At 43.9% G+C, this 22,501-nt stretch overlaps 5 protein-coding genes across 5 annotated transcripts; 3 read left to right on the top strand and 2 right to left on the bottom strand.

Annotated features, from left to right (window-relative positions):
* Positions 1 to 186: 186 nt before the first annotated feature.
* Bfra_005986 (putative cytochrome p450 monooxygenase protein) lies at positions 187 to 8,817 on the top strand (the record flags this gene model as incomplete). The annotated part of the gene is made up of 9 exons (XM_037336361.1): positions 187 to 329; positions 388 to 635; positions 691 to 1,301; positions 1,359 to 1,535; positions 1,617 to 2,081; positions 3,322 to 3,481; positions 3,549 to 5,300; positions 6,196 to 6,324; positions 6,392 to 8,817. The coding sequence occupies 9 exons, from the start codon at positions 187 to 189 to the stop codon at positions 8,815 to 8,817; spliced, it is 6,111 nt and encodes a 2,036-aa protein (XP_037191571.1).
* A 1,039-nt stretch (positions 8,818 to 9,856) lies between these two features.
* Positions 9,857 to 13,393, bottom strand: Bfra_005985 (putative pentatricopeptide repeat protein; the record flags this gene model as incomplete). Its single annotated transcript, XM_037336360.1, has 1 exon — positions 9,857 to 13,393. The coding sequence occupies one exon, from the start codon at positions 13,391 to 13,393 to the stop codon at positions 9,857 to 9,859; it is 3,537 nt and encodes a 1,178-aa protein (XP_037191570.1).
* A 2,017-nt stretch (positions 13,394 to 15,410) lies between these two features.
* On the top strand, positions 15,411 to 16,801 carry Bfra_005984sa (putative phosphomevalonate kinase protein; the record flags this gene model as incomplete). The annotated part of the gene is made up of 2 exons (XM_037336359.1): positions 15,411 to 15,673; positions 15,733 to 16,801. The coding sequence occupies 2 exons, from the start codon at positions 15,411 to 15,413 to the stop codon at positions 16,799 to 16,801; spliced, it is 1,332 nt and encodes a 443-aa protein (XP_037191569.1).
* Positions 16,802 to 18,456: 1,655 nt separating this feature from the next.
* Positions 18,457 to 19,707, top strand: Bfra_005983 (putative methionyl-trna synthetase protein; the record flags this gene model as incomplete). Its single annotated transcript, XM_037336358.1, has 1 exon — positions 18,457 to 19,707. One exon carries the CDS (start codon positions 18,457 to 18,459, stop codon positions 19,705 to 19,707), a length of 1,251 nt encoding a protein of 416 aa, XP_037191568.1.
* Positions 19,708 to 20,297: 590 nt separating this feature from the next.
* Positions 20,298 to 21,659, bottom strand: Bfra_005982 (uncharacterized protein; the record flags this gene model as incomplete). Its single annotated transcript, XM_037336357.1, has 1 exon — positions 20,298 to 21,659. The coding sequence occupies one exon, from the start codon at positions 21,657 to 21,659 to the stop codon at positions 20,298 to 20,300; it is 1,362 nt and encodes a 453-aa protein (XP_037191567.1).
* Positions 21,660 to 22,501: the final 842 nt, after the last annotated feature.

Below are 22,501 nucleotides of genomic sequence, written 5' to 3'. Positions count from 1 at the left end.
CCTACTGGGGTTTTATGGTCCCGCAAATACTAGGATACAGATCTATGTATGCAAGCAAGTGCCAACCAAGTAAGGTCATGTTGAACATAGTGGTGGTTGCAACCGACACATATATATATGAACTGCACTCCCTCCCAGAATCTGATAAAGTCAATCGTCAACAATCTTCAAGATAGACATCGAAAAATGGGTATACTCTTGACCTCACTATTGCTGATTCTAGCTTTCACAATATGGTATCTATCTGCTCTGCCAAGTAATTATCGTGCTGCGAAAAATTCCGGCTTGCCTATAAAATTTGGCTTATGGGGTTCGGCAAATCCATTATGGTTAGTGATTGCTGCCCTACTGTTGTCACCTCATCTTCTCAAACATAATCATTTATAGGCTTATCATTTGTGCAACTGTCGGTTATTCGAGTCTATCAAAAGTTTTGCCTCAATTCATCTTCGATAGGGTTAAGATAACAATCCCCGCATGGGAACATTATTGCAAGTATTTTGTCCATGAAAAATGGGGTAATACATTTATTCTTGTTACACCTGGGAAAAACACAGTCTATGTCGGAGACGCTGAAGTAGCTGAGGAGGCTTTAACAAGAAGAAAAGATTTTGCCAAAAATGAAATTGCTCTCCGTGGGTGCTGTCTCTTATCTGTATCGAGCAAATACAAAAGCTAACTCGGATGTAGGGGTAATGGATGTGTGGGGGCCAAATATAAGTGCTTCAGAAGGAGAAGATTGGCAAAGACATCGAAGAATTGTAGCGCCTGCTTTGAATGAGCGAATCATGAAAGAAGTTTGGAATGAATCTCTAACACAAACTCGAGATATGGTTTCTACATTGTCAAAGCCATCTATAAACGATGAATCAAGCTCAACCAACATCACATTCGAAGGCTTGAGGACTATCACTATCAATGTGATTACATTCGTTTGCTTTGGCACCCGTCAATCTTGGGGGGAAGCTGTGAACGCGAAAACACCCCCAGAAGGATTTGAAACAACATTCATATCGTGTTTATTGACTATTGTACACAATCTATTTGCTACGGTGTTCATACCTACGAAATACTTAACTTTAAAGTACATGCCGACTGCCGTACAGAAAATGGGTATTGCCAAAGCCGAGTTTCCCCTTCACCTGAACCAAAGCATAGCCAAAGAAAGACGTTCTCCGAGTTCTCAGAATTCTCTCCTCACTTCCCTGGTGAGAATTGCCGATCAGAGTAAGGATCTTTCACGCTCAAAGACGTCGACTTATTTATCAAATGAAGACGTTACTGGAAATTTATTCGCTATGGTAAGTTCAGAATGAGTTCGTTTGAGAATCGCCCGGAACAGTTCTAATCAGATACAGACCATCGGAGGATTCGATACCACGGCAAATACCCTCTCGTATGCTGTCATGTGTCTAGCACTTTATCCAGAATTGCAAAATTGGATCATCGCCGAGATCGACGAAGTCGAAAAGTTGTATCCCGACTCCGAGTACTCTACCACCTTTCCTCTTCTTACTCGCTCTCTAGCACTAATGGTATGTATTAAAATCCCAAACTCATTTTGAAGCCGAATACTTTAGACACTTGGAATTGACTTCATATTTACCTGAAATTAGTACGAAACGCTCCGTCTATATACGTTAGTCCCTACTATATCCCGCCGAACACCACAAGCACAAACCATCAAAAACATCAACTTTTCTCCCGAAACAGAAGTGCTGCTCAACACCACCGTAATCCACACTTTACCCTCAATATGGGGTGCAGATTCATTAGATTACCGGCCCTCGCGCTGGATCGAAACGTCTCCCACTTCAAATAAAGAAACTTTTCGAGAACCTCCCAAGGGCACATTTCTTGCTTGGTCCCATGGCCCTCGCTATTGCCCCGGTATGAAAATGTCACAAGTTGAATTTGTCGGCGTACTGTATGAAATATTCCGGAAGTGGAATGTGGAGATTGTGAAGAGAGAGGGGGAGACAGAGGAGGATGCGAGGAGGAGGTTGATGGAAATTTTGGAGGATAGTTCGCCGAAATTGACGTTGCAGGTTAATAGGCCGCAGGATGTGGTTTTCAAATACGTGAGAAGAAAGTAGTATCACGAAATACATGTCTTTATTGCAGCCTTCGTTTGTGCAAAGCTTAGTTAATCTAGAATCAGAAAATTGTTACAAAGTAACATCCTGGTCTGTGCTGTTCTTCTTTAAATCACTGGAGCCAGTCAGTATCTTTCAGAGCCAGCTCTTTCTTTGTCGTTCGAGTTGAAGCAACTAGATACTGTGAGCATTCTGTTATGCCATGCATTGTGTTGTTTAGCCGAAACAGCAGCTAGATATTTGCTTAAGAGTATGATTTCTGAGACTAATCGATAGCAAACCAGTAGTGTTGATCTTTTCAGAAGATCTTATGGAGACTCCACCGGACGAAGTCCTAAAGATGTATCACACACCGTCTGTTCAACAGGAGCGGGTGTTGGTGTACCGAACATATGTATTGTCCATATCTGTGGCTCCAAGCCTGCTCCGACTGAGGTCTCTCATGACCTCTCAAATTACTCGTCAACTGGATATGTGCATGAATGAGAAGCATTACGAGGTTTCACCACCAACTATCGCAACACGAATCCCAGTTCTTGAGGCGAGCAATTGCGATCGGTGCACCAGTGGGTGTACGGACATTGCAAAAAATGGACTTGGGAATATCTCTTCATACCTAGATATATCAATTCGTATATCTTGGAGATTATTCCAATGATTCATTGGAGATTGAACAATGAAAAGATGAATTCTGATATCAAGCAATTGAAGAATGAACTTGTTAAAGTTTCCGAAAGTTGAGGAGTGTCCCGTCAGTCACCCACTGGCGGCATAGCAGTTTTAGTTCTGGCGTGCGTCGGGGAAGTATTTGTTGTGGTGGTGGCTTCTGTTACCTAGCAAACACCATTCGGGAAATGATTTTTGTTGTCTTAATCGATCAAAGAATACAAAGGTAGTTTTGAGAAGTTTCAATGGCTTGAGCCTTTCGAATGGATAGTGCTTCTTCACCAAGATAGTGAATACGAGCGAAACGCACGTGATTGCCTGATTGAGACGTGATTGCAATAATTACCAATGAGTAGATACGCGACGCGACCCGAACCCAATATTCTCCTTACAATCCAAGTTTCCTTGCATGAATTAGTCTTGATTGATAAATTGCACTGCCTACCCTGGCTTCGTCACTAGATTAAGCTCATACAGGATGGGTATACCAGAGTAAGCTATGTTTTACTATGGCTCACTAATCTCAGCTAACTAACATTCTTTCTCCAGACTCTGGCAGCTTTTCGACAAAGCTGAAATCGGAGAGAACATCTCAACTGCTGCGTTTGCTGCCCAACATTTTGAGAGGGAAAGAAGGCCCCTTCGAATTGCAGTCGATGTTTCTATCTGGAAGTTTAAGTGTTATTTAGATAAAAAGGAAGTGGAAGCCATTCGTAAAAGTATATCTTCCTTCACCATGCCGAATCAGACATTGATATCCTCCGCTAATATTTAGTCTGTCCCCAGAGGTCCCACCTGCGAACCCAAACGAGAAGAACATTTTCTACAAGATTTTGAAACTTCTTAAGTTGAATATCCAATTGATTTTTGTCGCGGACGGCAGTAATCGACCAAAAGAGAAATATGGTGGGCAATCGCCATGGTACAAATATCTTTCACAGGATGACAAACTCCTCAAAAAGACAGTGACTTCCCTAGGCGTAACATGGCATGAAGCACCCGGTGAAGCCGAGGCTGAGTGTGCGGCTTTGCAAAGCCGTGGGGTGGTTGATGCCGTCTGGACAGAAGACTCGGATGCTTTCATGTTCGGGTGCACATCTCTAATACGCTTCTGCCATGTTAAGAAACCCAAAGTAAAGAGGCCTGGAAACAATCAAGATTGGGTCAACGAATCTGATGAGACAAGGCGAGAAGTTGACCTCGACAACATCATTGTTTATCGAGCAGATAAAATACAAAAACAATTTCCAGGCTTGACTCGAGATGGTCTTGTGTTATTCGCTGTCTTGAAGGGGGGTGATTACAGCAAAGACGGCAAAAGTCTTACAAACTGTGGCGCTACTCTAGCGTTACAAATAGCGACTGCGAAGGAAGCTTTTGGCGAAGACCTTTGCAGCGCATCTCACGCGCGATTTCCAACTTGGAGAAACAGACTTCGCGAATATCTCACAAGCATCAACAAACGAATCGACGTACCAGATAACTTTCCGGACACTCGCATTGTTGGGCTTTATAACAAGCCTTTAGTCTCATCCGAGAGAATTATGAGCGATATTGGAAAGTTTTGGAACCCCTCTTTTGACGAGATGGAGTTACAAAGATTCATCGCTCCGATATTCAATTTTTGGGTAGCTGAATACATCAAGTATATCATACCCATCCTTCTCGTCCGTTCTCTTGCATCTACACAGCCAGGGCAAGAAGCGAGTAACAACTGCTATAAACTTAATGTCATTACCAAGAAGAAATCGCCCGTCCTACAGAAGAATGTAGAGGTGCTACTATCTGCGGTAACATTCATGGACGTACAAGCTTGGAGACATGAGTTTACGAATCAAGGTCGGAGCGGGAAAGTAGCACCAGTCACTGAGATGGTCAAGTGTGAGGACTTGCTGGCGTGTATTATTGAACATGGGACTAAACAAGCTCTTCCACCAGCTACACCATCCTCTGAGCGCAATGAAATTGTGGTGTCTCCCGAGATAATTTCCAAAGGTAAAAAACGTGCTGGGTCGCCAATAGCTCCGACCAACACTGTTTCTTCGCTGCATCAACAGCCACCACCAAAGAGGGCTAAAAGTACATCAGAGCAGATATCAGAACCTAGGTCAGTTGCCAAAGCTTCTACAGAATCTGCATCCACACACTCTCAAGTTTCACATCAAGCTCGAAGTATTTCTTCGTCTACCAAGGAGAATCCAACACGTAAGTTGCCAGAATTGGATAGAAGTCTGAAACACCCTCAACTGAGAGATACAAACAAGTCTTCGGGTACAACCATCGACCTCACACTCGATGACTCCTCGGACGAAGAGAATCAGACACCCACTGCCAGTGCTCGCAATCACATCTTTACCCCAATCTCATCACAAAATTCACAACTAGATACCATCCGTGAAGCTCGACTTAGGCATTTCGGCTCGGATATTTCTAAGCCAGCATCTACACCAGCAGCTCAAAAGCCCATTCATAGCGCATCGTCAAATGCACACAGAATCTCCAAAGTCTCACTACTCGCTAACAAACCTCTTCCTCCGGGTATTAAGGACGACGATTTTGATGGATTTTTTTCTGATTCATCCATTTGACGACTTTACGACTTTACGACTTTATGATTATACCTTAATATCATGTGGCGCAAATTGCTTGAGTGAACAGTATTAGGAGCTGTTTTGGTTTTGCTTATAATCCTTTGATTTGACATTCATGTGCTGCACATAGCTTGTATAATACTTACAAAAGATTTAATGGTGATATCGACTACTACGAGTGCCTTCGCAGATTATATCATATAGTAGAAATATATGAGCGGAGTACTCGTATATCCTTGGTCACGAATTGCACTCCCGTGTATCCAGATCCTTGAATGGTCGATTCGAAAAAAAAGCAATGCCGACAAAACAACTCTCCTCAGGAATGTTGCTAGTGACAAGTTTAGCTCTACTGTATTGATATTTTGATCAAATAACCAATCATATAGAATTGAAGTTTATCCGTCAGTTGTCTCATAAATATTGAAATGGCTTGATATATTTTGTGATAGAAATATTATTTACATATTAGAGGGATACGGATTTCGAATAAAGAAATGGAATTTCCATGTCTTTCCCCTATCTCAATAATTCAAACCGATCTTACACCTTCATGAAAACCCAATCCTACTTACTCGTGAAAACCAACTCAAGTTTTGACATTGATATTGATTGAAATTTGATCTTTTTAAAGGCCGGCGACCTCGAAACCCACTCACATGCCTCATTAAGCTAGCTCATCCACCCCACCATCTCCCTGTGCACATCTCTCTCTCTCCAAAATCCAAAATGGGTATTCCTGGGTAAGCTTTTGTTTGCTTCTTACCGGTCACAACACATGCAAGCATCACTAACACATCATGTATCAACTAGACTCTGGGATTTCATCTCCAATTGCAAAGAAATTGTTAATCTTGCCGAATTTGCAACCCAACATTTCGAGCAATATAAAAGACCATTGAGAATAGCGGTTGATGAGGCAACTTGGAGACATAAATTATATATTAGTAACAAAGCGAAACTTTGTCAAGGTATTTTTGCGATTTAAACTTCATTTATATATTTGTAGATTCTAAATCTGATACTGAATAATCTCAGAATATTCCAATCTCCATCTCAACGAACGAAATCTTATATCTGTCGTTCTACGGCTCTTGAAGCTAAACATCCAGCTGGTTTTCGTAGCAGATGGTCCTCACAAGCCTGGTGAGAAATATGGCGCCAAAGGATGTGGAGTGTGGAAGTATAAAAGCGAAGTTTTGCAAGACTGTTTGAGACTTCTAGGAGTGAAGTGGCATGAGGCGCCTGGGGAGGCAGAAGCGGAATGTGCGGTGTTGCAGAGGAGAGGGATGGTGGATTGCGTTTGGACGGAGGATGGTGATGCGTTGATGTTTGGGTGTGGGGTTTTGATGAGGTTTTGTTATAGTGATGAAGGGGAGGAGAACGGAGAGAAGAAGGAAAGGGGGAAAGGTCATGGAGGGTGGACAGTGAAGAGGAGTGGGATGAAAGATTTGGATAAGGTGGTGCTTTATAGAGCGAGTATTATTCAAAGTAAACATCCGGGGTTTGATAGAGAGGGTTGGTTACTTTTTGTGTTGTTGAGGGGAGGGGACTATGGGAAGGGATTGCATGGTTGTGGAGTATGGAAGGCAAGTAAGGCTGTTGAATTGGGATTTGCAAAGGAACTTTTTGAGGTGATGAAAACATCAGAGGATCTTGAGATTTGGAGAACTAAATTGCGGAAACATTTTGTGGGTTCGAATACAGGAGTTAGTGTTCCTTGGAATTTTCCGGATGAAAGAATTTTAGGTCTCTATAAGTCACCTGGTATTTCTTCCGTTGAGAGACTGGAAAAACTGGAGGAGAATGTATGGAGTGGGAGGATTGATGAGAGGAAACTACAACCCTTTTTGTTGGAAAAGTTTGATTGGGGGATCAATAAATATCTCGACTACATCGTCCCAATCATCCTCACACGGTCTCTAGCTTCCTTTGACCGGAATGGAGAATCGAACATTGACGAGTATAATCTCATATATATGGAGTCTGGATCAACATGTAATGTGTGGTTTTCATTATACGCCGTCACATCTCTTGGAAAGGAGTGGGTGGACAGGTGCGTTGAGGATTTAAACAAAAAGCGTCCGAAGAGATGGAAACGCTATGAAATACCATGGGGAGATGGACCGATGGGTGAGGGTAAGGGATTATTGACATGTGTTGTCAAGCATGCAATGGAACCAGAGATTTCTCTGGTATCTGATGCTAAGACTGAACTCGAACAGTCTATTCTCAAAAACAGAAGACGATCTTTTTCACCACATAGAATGGTTCTTGAAGACCGGACACGAATAAAGAAACCTCGAATTTCGATTTCGCCTCCACCAACACGAAAACCTCAAGATCGATTCGCGGTAACGAAAGAAGAGATATCGTTTGATGTTTCTTTGTATGAAGATTCAGACGATGATTTATTTGTTGAATCTATAGAAAAAGGCTCAAAGCCTTCGAGCCTACCACAGTTTAGCTCACGATCGATTATTCTCGACGATGAGGAAAGGCAGCAGGGTTATAATGCAAGTACCGAGATGAAATCAAATTCATCCAAACCTCTCAAGTCAACTGGAAGCCCTGTCTACAGGGTCATATCACCATCACACACGAGATATAAATCTCAATCAGCTCACAACTCTTCCACAAATCTTCTCTCCGGCTCCAAACACAACGCTACACCTCTTCTCTCGGCAACCCAATCCATCCCCATAGATGAAGAATATACAAACACATTCCACATCGCCATGGACGAACCCCTAGACTCAGACTTAGACTCTGAATTTGAATTTCCAGACAGTTCATTTCCTCAAATCAAAATCCCACCACCTCATCCAATCGACTACCAAACCTCTCACTCCCACTCCCACATCATCCCCAATTCGCAACCGACCCTCAGCCCCCTCAACCCCCTTCCCACGCGCTACTCATCCACCAACAACCTCGCCACCAATCTCGAAAACGACTCCACAAACGACACATTCACAATCGCCATGGACGAACCCCTCGAATTCGATCTCGATTCCGAAACCGAGCCTCCGCACATCGCACCCCGCACTTCCTCAATCCCAGTTCCGCACCCCAACACAGCGTGCCCAAACCTCTTGGATCCCAACCCCAACAGCAATAAATGGATCTCTCCACCCCATCCTCATCCTCATCCAAATCCCAACATCCTTCTCTATCCTTCCCATCCCACAGGTCCTTATCAAGAACTCGACATTTCGTCTTTTTTCTCTTCTTCGCTATCGCAATCACAATCTCACCCTCAAACCCAACCTCCCCTCCCTTCCAACTATACACCTACCCCGAAGACATCAAAAATTGATTCTCAATCTCAATCACAATCACAATCTCAAATGTATACCAACATCGATACCAATATCGAAACAGGAACAGAACCAGAACCAGAAATCGATTTGTCCGGATTTTTCTCTTCTTCCGGTTCTTCGCTGGGGGATCTGATTTTTTAATTGATTTGGTTGGATAGTTTGTAGTGGGTGTTAGATGATAGATATTACATGTCAGCAAGGTATTAGGCACCGGACGTCAAGTGTTAGTGAGGTATTGTGTATTCAGGAACAATGTCTTTCGCCCAAAGGAATATCTAACATTCTGAGAAGCTATAATGTAATATAGTACAACATAACGTACGAGTAGAATATATCATATCATATATATCCATCATTTAATCGAGATCGAATTTCAATGTTACTTAAATATCACATCACATCAAAATCACATCACCATCACCATCACTCCCACTCAAACAAACGACAAAAACAAATGTTAATAATCTTTCTGATTTTATTATTACATATATATCTGATATGTGTCTGTAATATATCCATCATCATCATCATCATCGACAAGCCAAGCCAAGCCAACTAGGTAGATCAGTAGATTCCCGGTTTCATCCAAGGAAAAATCCACCATCATAACTACTCGCTCGCTTCCTTTCCCTCATCCACCTTCTGGTTTCTGTATAGAGAGTTGAGATTTATCTTTTGATGCATGCATATCCGTGTCCTATACACCATGCATCCATATATTCCATTCCATTCCCTCGCCTCGCCCCCAAAACGCCATGCTACCAGTAGCTAAAAAACAGCATACTAAATTCCACCCCATGCCCTCAAAAACGCCATTATCCAGATCTCGACATCGTAGAATCCTTATAACGATAAAAACTCTACAACCTCAAAAGAATTCGGATATTTTATTATCTAATAAGACGAACATAGGAAAAGAAGATTCTAAGTCTGACCAGCCAGCTGAAGCAGAATGCGTGTATACAAGCATGCAAGCTCAACTGCGAACCAAGACCTTGATACCCATAATCCACCATCATCATTTGGATGTGCCATTGCACGGGTATCATAACATACTTGAACAAAAGAAAAGAGGTATCGTGAAGTGCGAAATAGAGACAACCGAGAGACTTGAGTCGAAGAGCTGGAATCAAAGAACAGACTAAAGTGTCGAAACTAAGCGAATGCGATCAAGTGATACTTAAGAAGTTTCGACATGACCACCACCAAGCAATTCCAGAATTTTGTTAGAAACAGCTCCTGGGTATCCTCTGCTAAGCATTTCCTGAACAATATCCTTAGCGCTTTCTCTATCCTCAACGGCAAGATAAGCTCTAGTCATTGCTTCGTATGTACTTGGCTCTCGCTTTTCTCTCCCGACAGTTGCGAATATCGACTTACTCTTTTCAATGTTGCGCTCATTAGCCCAACCATGAATGAGAGTATTGGCAATATATGGAGTCATTGCAACACCTCTAGCAGCCATATCGGCGAGAACGGATTCGGTATCAGCGACCTTGTGGTTGGCGACCATAGATTCAAACAAGGCTTGGTAGAGACATGCTTGAGGACGGATAGAGGAGTCAGTCATGACGGAATCGAAAACCTTTCGAGCACCTTCCATATCATGCATAACACAACCCTTGGCGTGGATCAATGAAGAGTAGTGTACAGCCTCTGGTTTCTCGCCATTGCTACGAATGGTATCAAGAATGGCTTCGGCGGCTGACATATCGACAGGTTCGAGAGTAGCATGAGTATCGACAAGTAACTTGTAAGTGTGATTGGTTGGTTGAATACCCTTGGACTTCATTCGTTCGTAGTATGCGAGAACCTTTGTCTTGTCACGCTTGGTAGTGAGGAAAAATTGCATCAAGCTGTTGTATGGAGCAGGTCTAGCCTTGTAGTTTGGCATAGCTTCCATTTCTTCGAACAATTCCTCGGCAAACTTTTCATCGCTAACACGGCAAAGAGCATTGACGATTGTACCATAAGTAACACTTGTTGGGCGAATACCAAGAGCGCGCATCTCGGCAAAGTAAAAGAGACAATCATCAATACGACGAGCCTTTCCGAGTTTACCAATGAGAGCATTATACAAGAAGGATGAAGGTTCAACCCCTTCAGTCTTAGCACGGTGGAAGATCTTGACGGCTTCTGAAGCTTCATCAAAAGTCTTGGTTGATTCCTTTAGAGTGGTGATGTAAAGACCGAAAGTGTTCGCTGTTGGTGCAGCACCCATGTCGAGAAGTTCTTGATGGTATTGGGCAGCGAGGTTGCGGTTTCCGAGAGTCAGACAAGCACCGACCATAGCGTCGAGAATTGAAACCCAACCATATCGAACGAGAGGATATTGAACAAGTAAGGGTACATCAGATCGGGCCATACCAAGAATATCATTGACCAAAGGCATTCGTTCCTCGCGAGCAGCAGCAGAGATTAGCTTAGCATAAGTAATGTATCTAGGATGACGACCAGCGCGACGCATATTTCTGAATCTTCCCATGGCATCATTAAGCTTAGATGCTTTACCACGACCAGCACCTCTCTCAAGTTCATCAGCGATAAGAGCTGAGCCTTTGAAATCGGTAGAAGCGGCATATGGATCAAAAGTATCCTCGAATGTAGGTGGTGCAACATATACAGCAGGTTGAAAGCTTTGTTGATACATAGCTTCGGCCACTGCTGTGTCGCGGGGATCGACAATACCATGTGACTTCATGAATCGGGCAATGAACTCAACACCTTCTTCAATCTCATCAGCCAGGTGAGAATTTACATCGATAGCAGATTCTCTAATTCTCGAAAACATTTGTTCGGATTGTGTGAGACCCTCGAGAACCTGTCCGGAGCCAATCATAGCCACAGCGAACATGGCAGTTGGTTCAATGAAGGCGGATGACACAGGCATTTCCGCGGCAGTGAGGATACCCCAATATCTTTGAGCTGCAGCAACATCACCACTGCGAACACTCAAAGCCAACAATGCCATAGTTGGCTTAGCAATAGTTGGATCGGGGTTGACGTGAGAGAAAGCAGCGACAGCAACAGATCTTTCTCCTTTGTCGGCAGCATGCATTGAGATTGTGCTCATTACCATAGACTTGGTGGCAGGTTGAAGACCTTCAGCCCAGCTAAGAGCATCAGTCAACATGTTGCGCTCAAGAAGACCCTGGACAAAACCTTCATCAATAAGTACATCTCTGAAGGCCTCAACGTTTTCTCCGTATCCTTCAACAATTCTGTTGTAAAACTTCATGGCACCTTCCATTTTATCGGAAGTGACGTAAGCTCTAACAACAGAGGCGTAGATTTGTGCGTCTTGACGATCAGACAGTTGAAGTTTGCCGCTATCATCTGCCACGGCCAACTCTTTGTACTCATTGTAACATTCGACAGCACTACTTAAATCACCTGATTTGGTAAACCCTTTGATCATGTGTGGAAAAGTAGCAGCCAATGGTACCACCTTGCTAGTCTCCATATGTTCATACAATCGTACCATATCTGGGACTCGGCCAGCATCAGCACAGGCAGATATGAGCTGATGATAAGTCTCTGCTGGGAATGAACGATCCGTGTGGTACGAGATTGATGCATCAAACAACCTGACGGCAAGATCTAACCTGTCATCTTCGGCAAGGATAGCAAACTCCAGTTCATTAGAAGCAAACATAAACTTGCCAGGTTCTTCCATTCCGCCAAATCTAACACGTTTCTCTTCCAATGTGCGTTTCAATGAAGTTACAGTAATGGATCGAGAAGCGATCAATTTAATAAGTGTGTTGTATGTCGCAGTATCCGGCGAGACCTTTCGTCTAAGCATATCAGAATAAACGTCAAGTGCCTTTGGAACGATTTGAATCTGATCAGCAGGTAGATGAATAGCGGCATCAAGAAGAGCGTTGTATGCAGTTGCCGTTGGTTTGATACCACCGACAAGCATAGCCTCAAATACTGCGGGAATTTCAGCATGTCTGCCGCCTTCCGCAAGTTTGGTGAGGTGTTCGGCATAGCTCAATGATTGAAGATCGGAAGCTGAGGTGGCTGATGTAGCAGAGCTAGCAGGCGATCGCGAAAGTTCCGATTTCTCAAAGCTCGTCTCGACTGTGAGAGCAGGTGACTGAACTGGCGCAATAGGAGGTGTCGGTACACGTGCTGCAACAACACTCAATTCCGCCTCGAATGCAGCTTGATTCTCTCTCGATTGAATTTCCTTTTCAATCGCCGCATCAATCTTTGCCAAGGCAGCTTCTTCCTCAGCCTCAAAATGAACTTGCTTGATATCATCTACCGCACTAGTACTGTAAGATCTCTCGACCTGCTTAGGGGTATCCTTCGTCGCATCACTAGCAACAACATTGCTCTTTCCCTCTCCATCTACCTGAATAGAAGCTGGTTTCCATTCGATGCATTTTGGGAATTGAGCTTTCTTCTCCTCCTTCGCTAATTCATTTGCCTTCCAGGCATCCGATAATATTTCTAAACCTTCTGGTCTATCCTGCACGACGGTCGTACCAGTCGAATTGGAGCTTGTGTGGAAAGCATTTTGAAAGGTATAAGTAGGTAGATGGCCAAGCTTGCTAGTTCGACGTTGTAATCCTCGACCAGATCGGTTCTGGTTTGCTAAAGTTTGAGGATGGGTTGCGGCGACGACTGATTGAGCGTAACCGTGAGTGACTGATTTTGCAAAACCTTGACGTGCAAGATTCGAATATAGACTGTTGTAGATGGGCATTTAGGGATGGTTTGACCTCTCAGGATTGGATGAGAGGAGACTATCAAGAAGTTTACGTCAGCTTCCTACTACTTCAGTGTTGTAACTTTCTTCGCACAAATGCGCAAGAAGTGATAGTATGACTCAGAGTTTGTATGCTATGAATTGAGAATGGGAAGGAAAGGTAGCAGGAAAACTTACGTTAAATCTCAAAAATTCAACAATCGCAGGTTCATTTGACAGCTCTGCCGTCAAACAAACGCGCTGTTTGAGTTTTGGAGGGGAGAATTTGGGGTAGGGTCAAGAAAGTGACTTTGATATTCGAATTCAAAGAAAGTCCAGAATGTCCGACTCTCTTCTGAATGAGTTTGAAGGGTGGCGTTTGTGAAAGATGTAAAAAGAAACCTAAGGCTGTTTGTTGTACGAGGTGTCGAAATTGAAGGATGTAAAATAATAAAATATAGTCGGTATAACTTTTTTCCCGCAAGGGTAAGCAAGCCTTCAGGTGAAGTAGATGACGAATTGATTTGATATTGTAGTCGGTGCCTTCGGATGATCAACTTCACATGCAGGTCGATACCAGGTCGAGTTTCTTGGGTGAACGAGTATCGAGTATATCCAAAGACTCGAACGAATAAAAGACGGGATGGATCAAGAGAATGGAATGGAATGAATTTGATTTGATTAACTTTCTCTTTCTTTTCTTTTCTTTTCCACGGTAAGATTTAAGATTATTATCGCATTCAACAATACGGATCAGGACTGAAATGGAATTTTGTGCGCGCGTCAAAAGTCTTCCACTCACTTCCTTCTCGCATTCTCCTTCCAACCCTACGAGAATCTTTCGGCATAGAAAATATAGAAAATGCTAAAAATGCGATAAAATGTGACTCCATTCCCGTAAAATGTCTGTATAATCCCGGTATCATCCTAGCTTGGTCGTGAGTGAATTAAGACTATTTGGGTAAAGCGCGTCAGAGTTGGATCCAAGAACGCGGGTCTAATTCTAGCGTTGACCTGCTCCACGCGGTCTGCTTGAATATAATTGGCTGATCTGTCTGTCATGTTATACCCGTTTCTTCCACGGGCGGACGGAGACGGAGTTAACAGATCTCCAAAAGGTACTAGTCATTCGTACTCTAATTCGTACATGAGATCAACCACAATCTCACAAATTCACCGGCTCTATGGGATCGGAAAATAGAATAGTCCGAAGACCCCAGAACGACCGGTGAATTGGTTACTCGGGATCGCGGGATGGTTCATGTAGGAAAGACGGAACCGGAAGAAGGGGAATCTCCAAGACAATCCTGAACCTGGAATATCGTAACAAATCTTACCGTTGCATTGTACGTCAACATTGTGACTTGGGCTACCTTCCTCTTGTTATGCCACATTGACAAAGACTCAAGCAATGACAAGCCATTTCCTAGTATCTCCATGATTCTGGTGGTGGCGCATCTCGTGCTACGATAACGCTTCCCACATCTATCTATCTAGTCTGCATTGCGATAACGCTCTCCAAAGTATGTTGGCGTGATTGAGATGCGTATCGTGTGCAAAGGACGTGATCGATCCATGAACGACATCAAGTTTGCATAAAATTCCCATGGAACCAGAGAGAAGCTATCCAGAACTCAAACTCCACACGTGGGAACCAATCACATCCAAGTATTTTCAGCCCAGTGAAGTTTACCACAGACTACAATCTGCAGAGAAGAAAAAAAAAAAAACTCGCAATTCGTGATCCTCTTTATTCATGTGGAGACATTGAAGCGGAGCCTTTAATATGGGGTACCAAAAACCTTAAACTTTTCAAATCCCATTCTCGGACAGTCTGCCGAATTTGATTCCGTTGCCCATTGACTCACTCAAACCTCATACTAATGACATTTGTCACTTGGACTTGGACTCTCTGATCCCAGCTTGTACTGTACATTCGCCGCCATTGTCACATTTTCGTATCCCGGCTGATACATTCGCTGACCAAATCATTCAGTCCAGTCCAGTCCAGTCTCGATCATCATCAAAGAACAGGATGACTAATCGTACCACTGCCGTATCGGCACCGGGCAAGGTCTTCTTAGCAGGAGGTTATCTAGTATTGGATCGTGATTATACCGCCTTGGTGTTTGGTCTTAGTGCCCGAATTCACGTGCTGGTTCAAGATATCGAGACTACCTCTGGTGTTCAGCTTTCGGATATTATTGTCAAGAGTCCTCAATTCCGGGAAGCAGCTTGGAATTATGGATTTCACTTGATCAAGGATGATGGGGGTATTGAAGTCACCCAATTAAAAAGGTAAGATGTGTTTCTTTCCTTCTTGACGATCACGTTTACTCATTTCGTAATCTTTCTAGCTCTCCATCAGCATCAGTTTCTCGAAATCCATTCGTAGAAACAGCATTACTCTACGCACTAACCTACATCTCTTCCGTTCTTCCATCTACTACTATCAAACCAACCTCCATCACAATCCTAGCTGACAAAGATTACTACTCCAACCCCTCGACCAAAGCCATTGCCTCAGATGCACACCATCAATTCCTGGACTTTGGTGTCCGTCTCGAAGATGCCCATAAGACCGGTCTCGGCTCTTCCGCAGCCTTGGTGACTGCTTTCACCGGTGCAATTCTCTCCCATTATCTTCCCTCCTCCAAATTCTCTCTCAATACCAAAGAAGGCCAATCTCAACTCCACAACCTAGCCCAAGCAGCCCACTGTGCAGCCCAAGGAAAAGTCGGCTCAGGTTTCGACGTTGCAACAGCTGTCTACGGCACCTCCCTCTACCGTCGCTTTTCCCCCTCTATCCTCTCTTCCCTCGGCGAACCAGGCTCCCCAGGTTTCTCCACGCGCGTCAAAGCTTCAGTCGAGAACACCGCCCCTCAAAAATGGGACACTCAAATCGAAAAAGGCAAAATCACCATCCCCAAAGGTATGACTCTCGTCATGTGCGACGTAGATTGCGGATCCCAAACCGTCGGAATGGTAAAAAAGGTTCTCGAATGGCGAAAACGTGATCCCGTCGTCTCGAAAGAATTATGGGATGAATTACAATCACGAAATGAGAAATTGGCAGAAATTCTCTCTTCCGGAAATGATATTAGTGCAGCTGGTCCTGCTTTCTCGGCTATTCGAGAAAAAATAAGAGAGATGGGTAGTCTTTCAGGAGTTCCGATTGAACCTGAAGAGCAAACGAAATTGCTAGATGACGTCATTGAGAATGTGGAGGGGGTGATTGGGGGTGTGGTTCCGGGTGCGGGAGGCTATGATGCGATTGTGCTACTGGTTAGGGATGATACGGAGACGATGAATCAGATTAAATCTTTCCTGGCGAAATGGGGTAATGTGAAATTGTTGGGTGTTAAGGGGGAAATGGATGGTGCGAGAGTGGAGGATGGTGGATTGTATGGAACGTTGCTTGTTTAGGTGAGATGGGATGGGCATGAACATTGAGCATGGGGTTGTGCATGTCTTTGGCTTCTTCGCTCTGGGGGATTGGAAACGAAATATCTAACACTTATCACATAGTTTTTGAAATCAAAAATGTACTTATCTATGCCTGCTCATCTATCTCTTGATTGACATGACCTATCAACCCCATAGCGAACAATTTGAACTAGGATCGTAATACAACTATTCTAATGGACTTCAAACCACATTCAAAGGTCCAAATATAGATCAACAACAGCCTGCCCGAGTCCCGTAACAATCTGGATATTCAATCTCATAGAAAATGAGCAGATATCCCGCAGGTACGATATTAACAAGGCCAGTACACACTATATAAAGCGTGTATCCACACACCAACACCACATCAATCCAATGTCACGAAATGAAGTAAACCAACCGAATCCACAACCCATCAAAATGTACAGCTATGCCCCGCGCCATACTGGTACTCAAACAAACCCTCTCTATCGATTAAGCACTATGCACTATGCAACCCACCAGTCGAGAATCGAGCAATGTTATCTTCTGGTGGCAATATAGGTGAGGTACCTAATTATTCATTCATTTCCACTGATTATGGAAGATTTGTGGTATTCACGGTGCGGAATCTCTTGATTTTCGGGGATGATTTGTTGAGATGTTGTGGAATGTGTATGTATGTATGTATGTATGTATGTATGTATGTATGTATGTATGCACGCTTCGGAGGAAGAATATCTAGCGATATTTGGTGAGGAAGGGGGGGAGGGGGGGAGAAGGGATGATTTGAGGAATACACGCGAGAGGGGGGGATATCGAGGATGGGTTTCATAATGTGTGTATGGCTTGTTATTCATGTTATGTGAGCACAGTGCTAAACTTAGATATGGACGCTTGAAACATCAAGATATATTATATGATCAGAGAGAGAAATGTTCAACAGATGGGTCTGTATGTTTTGAATCTTGAGATGGTGAGAAGGAAACGAGTGCTAGTAATGGTAGGTATGGAACAAAGAAGAGGGAACAATTTGAACCTTGCTTTGATTACCTAGATAATTATATTGATCGAGTTAAACTTATCAATGTTCCAACGGTACTTGGAGGACTACTTGAAAACAGATTTGTAGGTTTTAGAATATAACAGAGAATCTTGACCTATGATTATATGCTTCGCACTGTCGGGTGAGAGGCAAGGAGGTATTTATTCTCCAGATAGACGAAAAATCCGTACTCCATCACTTGATTGAGAATAAATAAGTTGCTGAAGAATCTGAATCTGATAGGAGATGTCGATATTGATATCCACTCGAATAGTAGAAAGGAAAAAAGACAATGGAGAACAAAAGTTCTTAATATTTCTGTCCAATTTTGAATCGAAATGATGATTGTTTGAATTGATATCGATTATTGAAAAGAGCATCCTATTTTGATATCTCTCTCTCGTCTAATACAATACATCGAGGTACGAGTACCTATCGTAGGAGATAAAGAATGGTGGGGTAAAGTAGAAATTTCCCTTGACGAATGACTCAAAAACAAACCAACCCAACAAACCACCTTCTCAACCCCTCCAACCCAATTTCCAAGCTGTATTCTCCACGCCTCATTACCCGCGCCATCACCAGGGCAAACATATCATTCTCCAGAACCATGGCCAGCTTCTCCTCCATCAAATACACACCCGCCGAGGAAACCGAGCTCAAACAATGGACGCTCACTTCTGAACGTCTCAAGACCTCCAGCTCCGAAACCCCCTCTCTCCTCGATTCGCTCAACACTCACTTAGCGTCCCGCACGACTCTTCTCGGCTCCAAGCCTTCGTCTGCCGATATCGCTATCTACGAGAGTTTGGCGCCACAGGTCGCGAAATGGAGCAGCGAGGAACGAACGGGTGAGAAGGGTCTTCCTAATATTGTGCGCCATGTGGATTTTGTGCAGAATTCGCCGATTTTTGGATTGAATATTGAGGAAGAGAAGAAAGTCAAGGTTGATGCTGAGGAGATCTTATATGTTAAGCCTCCCGTGGATGCCAAGGCCGAAAAGGAGCGATTGAAGAAAGAGAAAGCTGCCGCTGCCGCAGCCGCCGCAGGAGGTGAACAAAAGGAATTGGCAGATCGAACCAAGGAAAAGAGCGACAAGGGAGTTGTAGCTCAAGTTGCCGAGAAGGTTACAGAGGCAAAAGATACAATCGTTGCAGCTGTAACAGGCGAACAACCACAATTTCCCAGACAAAAGAAGGAGAAGAAAGAGAAGGCTCCAAAACCTCAAAAGGCTCCTGCTCCATCTGCCCCCCTTTCTCCATGCTTGATCGATCTCCGTGTTGGTCACATCCTCAAAGCAATCAAACATCCCGAGGCCGATTCTCTCTTTGTCTCCACCATTGCTATGGGTGACAAGCCCGGAACCGATGATACATCTGAATACGAAGGACAAGTTGTGCGAACCGTCTGCTCTGGTCTTAACGGTCTCGTTCCACTCGAAGAAATGCAAGGTCGCAAGGTAGTAGTTGTGTGCAACCTTAAACCCGTCAAGATGCGTGGTATCAAATCATGCGCCATGGTCTTAGCCGCCTCTCCCAGACTCAAGGAAGGAGAAGAAGATCACCACGCCGGCCCAGTCGAACTTGTTACTCCACCAGCCGAAGCTAAGGCTGGAGAACGAGTTTTCTTCGAGGGATGGCAAGGAGAGCCCGAGGGTGTTTTGAACCCAAAGAAGAAGGTTTGGGAGATGATCCAACCGGGTTTCACCACAACTGCAGATTTAGAAGCTGCATTTGATGCGGGTGTTGTAACGGAGTTGAGTAAGGAAGGAGAGGATGCCAAGACTGGCGTTGGAAAATTGGTTACTGTGAGTGGTGGTGTTTGCAAGGTTAAGTCTTTGGCTGGAGCTATCATTAGATAAAGTGTACAAGCAATCCAAACGACAAATTGCACAACTGAGAGAGCATTAGGGTGTATGGAAGTTCGAGATAACAAGTCGCGTAGCTACCAACAGACCTCGTGTATGATACCACGAATGATATACACGTATAAAAAATAGATGAATGAGCATTGCCCTGCTCTATACTGCACAAGAACTTATCATTCCAAAAAAGATGACGTGAAACGTGATGTGATATGATTAATGAGATTGATATATTAGATTATGTCCAAATATATTCAACGCCCTTCTTATTTCTGTGTAAGATCAATGACTTTTCCATCCCAATGCTAATCCAAGTGAATGATTATAGTCATTCACATATTCATCAGGTCCATCCATCCAACTCACAAGACTATATCCCAAGCCTCAGATCTAGACTATCCATGCTACGCACCGTTGAAAATGCCGAACTTTTGCAATCCTATCTGCATAATTTTTCACGCCATATATTCCATGCGATAGGTAAGAAGCAATCCTTACGCCAGCCCAAAGAATCTCAATTCAACGGATGTTTTCAAAAAAGACAACTCCAATGGTTCTAGAGAAATTCACCATGCAAATCCAAAAGATCAGGGCATCCTATCCCCGGATCGCTTAAAGATCAATTTCCTCGGATCAAAACCGTCATTATCATCATCATCGTCATCATCATCCACTTCCATCGCATCATCGACCTCCAACTCCACTGGTCCATTAAAGACAGGAGCTATTGCTGGCATAGATTTCGATCCATCAACAAGTGGATCCTCTTTCGAAACATCATTTTCATTCTTCTTATCCAACTCCAATTGCAACGCCTCCTCCGCTCTCAACTTCTCAATCTTCCTCTCGGCAATCTCCTTTACTTCCCCCAATCTCCTTTTGATATTCTCAATCTCCGTACTGCACTCTCCATCGCGGAGGAATTGGTGAGCAGCGTGTTCGCACTGGCCTTGACACCATTCGAGTCCCTTATCGAGTTCATCAAATATATCGGGGGAATTTCCTCCCGCTCCTTCGATTCCCCCGCCCGCTCGGCGATACCCTCGTAATACATTCATCGTATTTCCAATTGTCTTGCGATCGCGAGTCGAACCCATGTTTCTCGACGATGGGAATTTGAGTTTCGCTCCCGCGCGAGTATCTCCATTTGTCCCATTGGCAGCTGGGTCCGAGCCCGCTTGAGATGGCAACGAAGGCTTGAGCAACGCGCTACCCAGAACTTTTGAAGCCTCGGATTCCGATTCATCATCGCTTTCTTCCTCGGCTTCCATTTCGGCAGCGCGTCTCATTTCTGCCATTTTGGCGGCCATTTTCCCCTTTCTCATTGCATTCCGATTTCCGCTTACGAATTTGACGAGGTCCTCAAAAGCGGTCTGGACCGCGCTGTCGTAGTACACTATAATCATGGATCTGGTTCTGTATTTTGGGGCGTGTGAGTTTCCCGATGCGAGGGATTCCGTCTTGCGTTTTCGAAGGACGGCGGGGGCTCGTGGTAGGGGTTCCGTAGGGGGTGTAGGTTGCGAGGATTGCCGCGTTAGAGCGTTGGGAGATGCTCGGGGAGTAAGGGGCTCGGGCGATTGGGGAGCTGCTTGAGACGGGGATTGGTTGTATTCAAGGGCGGCGGCGGCAGCAGCTCGAGCTACGGATGGGGAATTGGGTCGGGCGTCGGAGGAGAAACCATTTTGTGCGGATTTGGGGGAGCCGATGGGAGATGAGGGGGCTTGCTTGGGCTTTTCGGATTCGGTGATGGCTTCTTCGCTATCTTTGGGTCGTAGGGACTCGGTAGAACCTTTATTTTTCACGGAGCGTGCAGGTTTGTGATCGGTCAAGCGTGCAAGCTCGATTTGTCGTAAAGCTATTTGGCCGTTCAAGTCGTCTAGTCGTTTGTTCCAATCCGGTATGGATTGGGTTAGACTGGTCAACGCATCCAATGTCGAAAATGTCGTCATGATGAATTAGGATCAATGTAAGTTAAAAATGATTTGGCAAGAGCGTTTGGAAGTTGGATAGTATTATTTGGAGTATATTTGTTGCGGTAGAGAATATATTGTGTCTGATTCGAGGATTGCAAGCTTCGAGGTAGGTAGTTAAGGAAGTCAATGGACATCATACTAGTACCATCATCACTGCGTCATAATGGGGAAGAAGTAAATAAACAGTTGGACAATGCGTGCGACTCTCTGCGTGGAGTATAGGAGAGGAGATCGAAGTAAAGTGATTCTGATCTCTTTCCTTCAATTACAAGACCCGAAGGACTTTATTAACCAGGAGCGTGATCTGTAAATGAAGGATATAGGTATGGAGTATCCAATATGTATCTCGGACTAACTGCTCACACTACCTGCATGCAAGTTTGAACAGGCGATCATAAGAGGATGCGGATACCGACCTATATCTATAAGAATATTATTGCATGAAACTATAGTTCAACTTACTTGTAACCTTGCATAGGATAGCGAAAAGGTATTGTGTGATGTTTTGTTTTGTTCAATCAATTTTACTTTTTTTCTTACATCGATGCAGACCGACCTTGAGAGTATGTGTTAGTGTGGTTGGTGGTATGAAATGTATGGTAGAGTGTAGATGAATGGAATCAAGGGCAGAGAAAGTGATAAGCCGTCTTCAATGAAATGGCGCAAACTTAATCCTGGTACATCGAATTCGAACGCTAATGATATCCAGGGATTTTTTCGGATCTGTGGACTGTGGACTGTGGACTGTGGACCCCTTCATTATTCAAGTTCATTGTCAGTGTCAGAAATCAATAAGCGAATCATCCATTTCATTTCCA

The sequence above is a fragment of the Botrytis fragariae genome, assembly GCF_013461495.1.
Source record: "Botrytis fragariae strain BVB16 chromosome Unknown tig00000075, whole genome shotgun sequence".
Classification (NCBI taxonomy): Eukaryota; Fungi; Ascomycota; class Leotiomycetes; order Helotiales; family Sclerotiniaceae; genus Botrytis; species Botrytis fragariae.
Note: the sequence above shows the minus strand (reverse complement) of the source record. Positions and strands in the feature narration are given on the sequence as shown.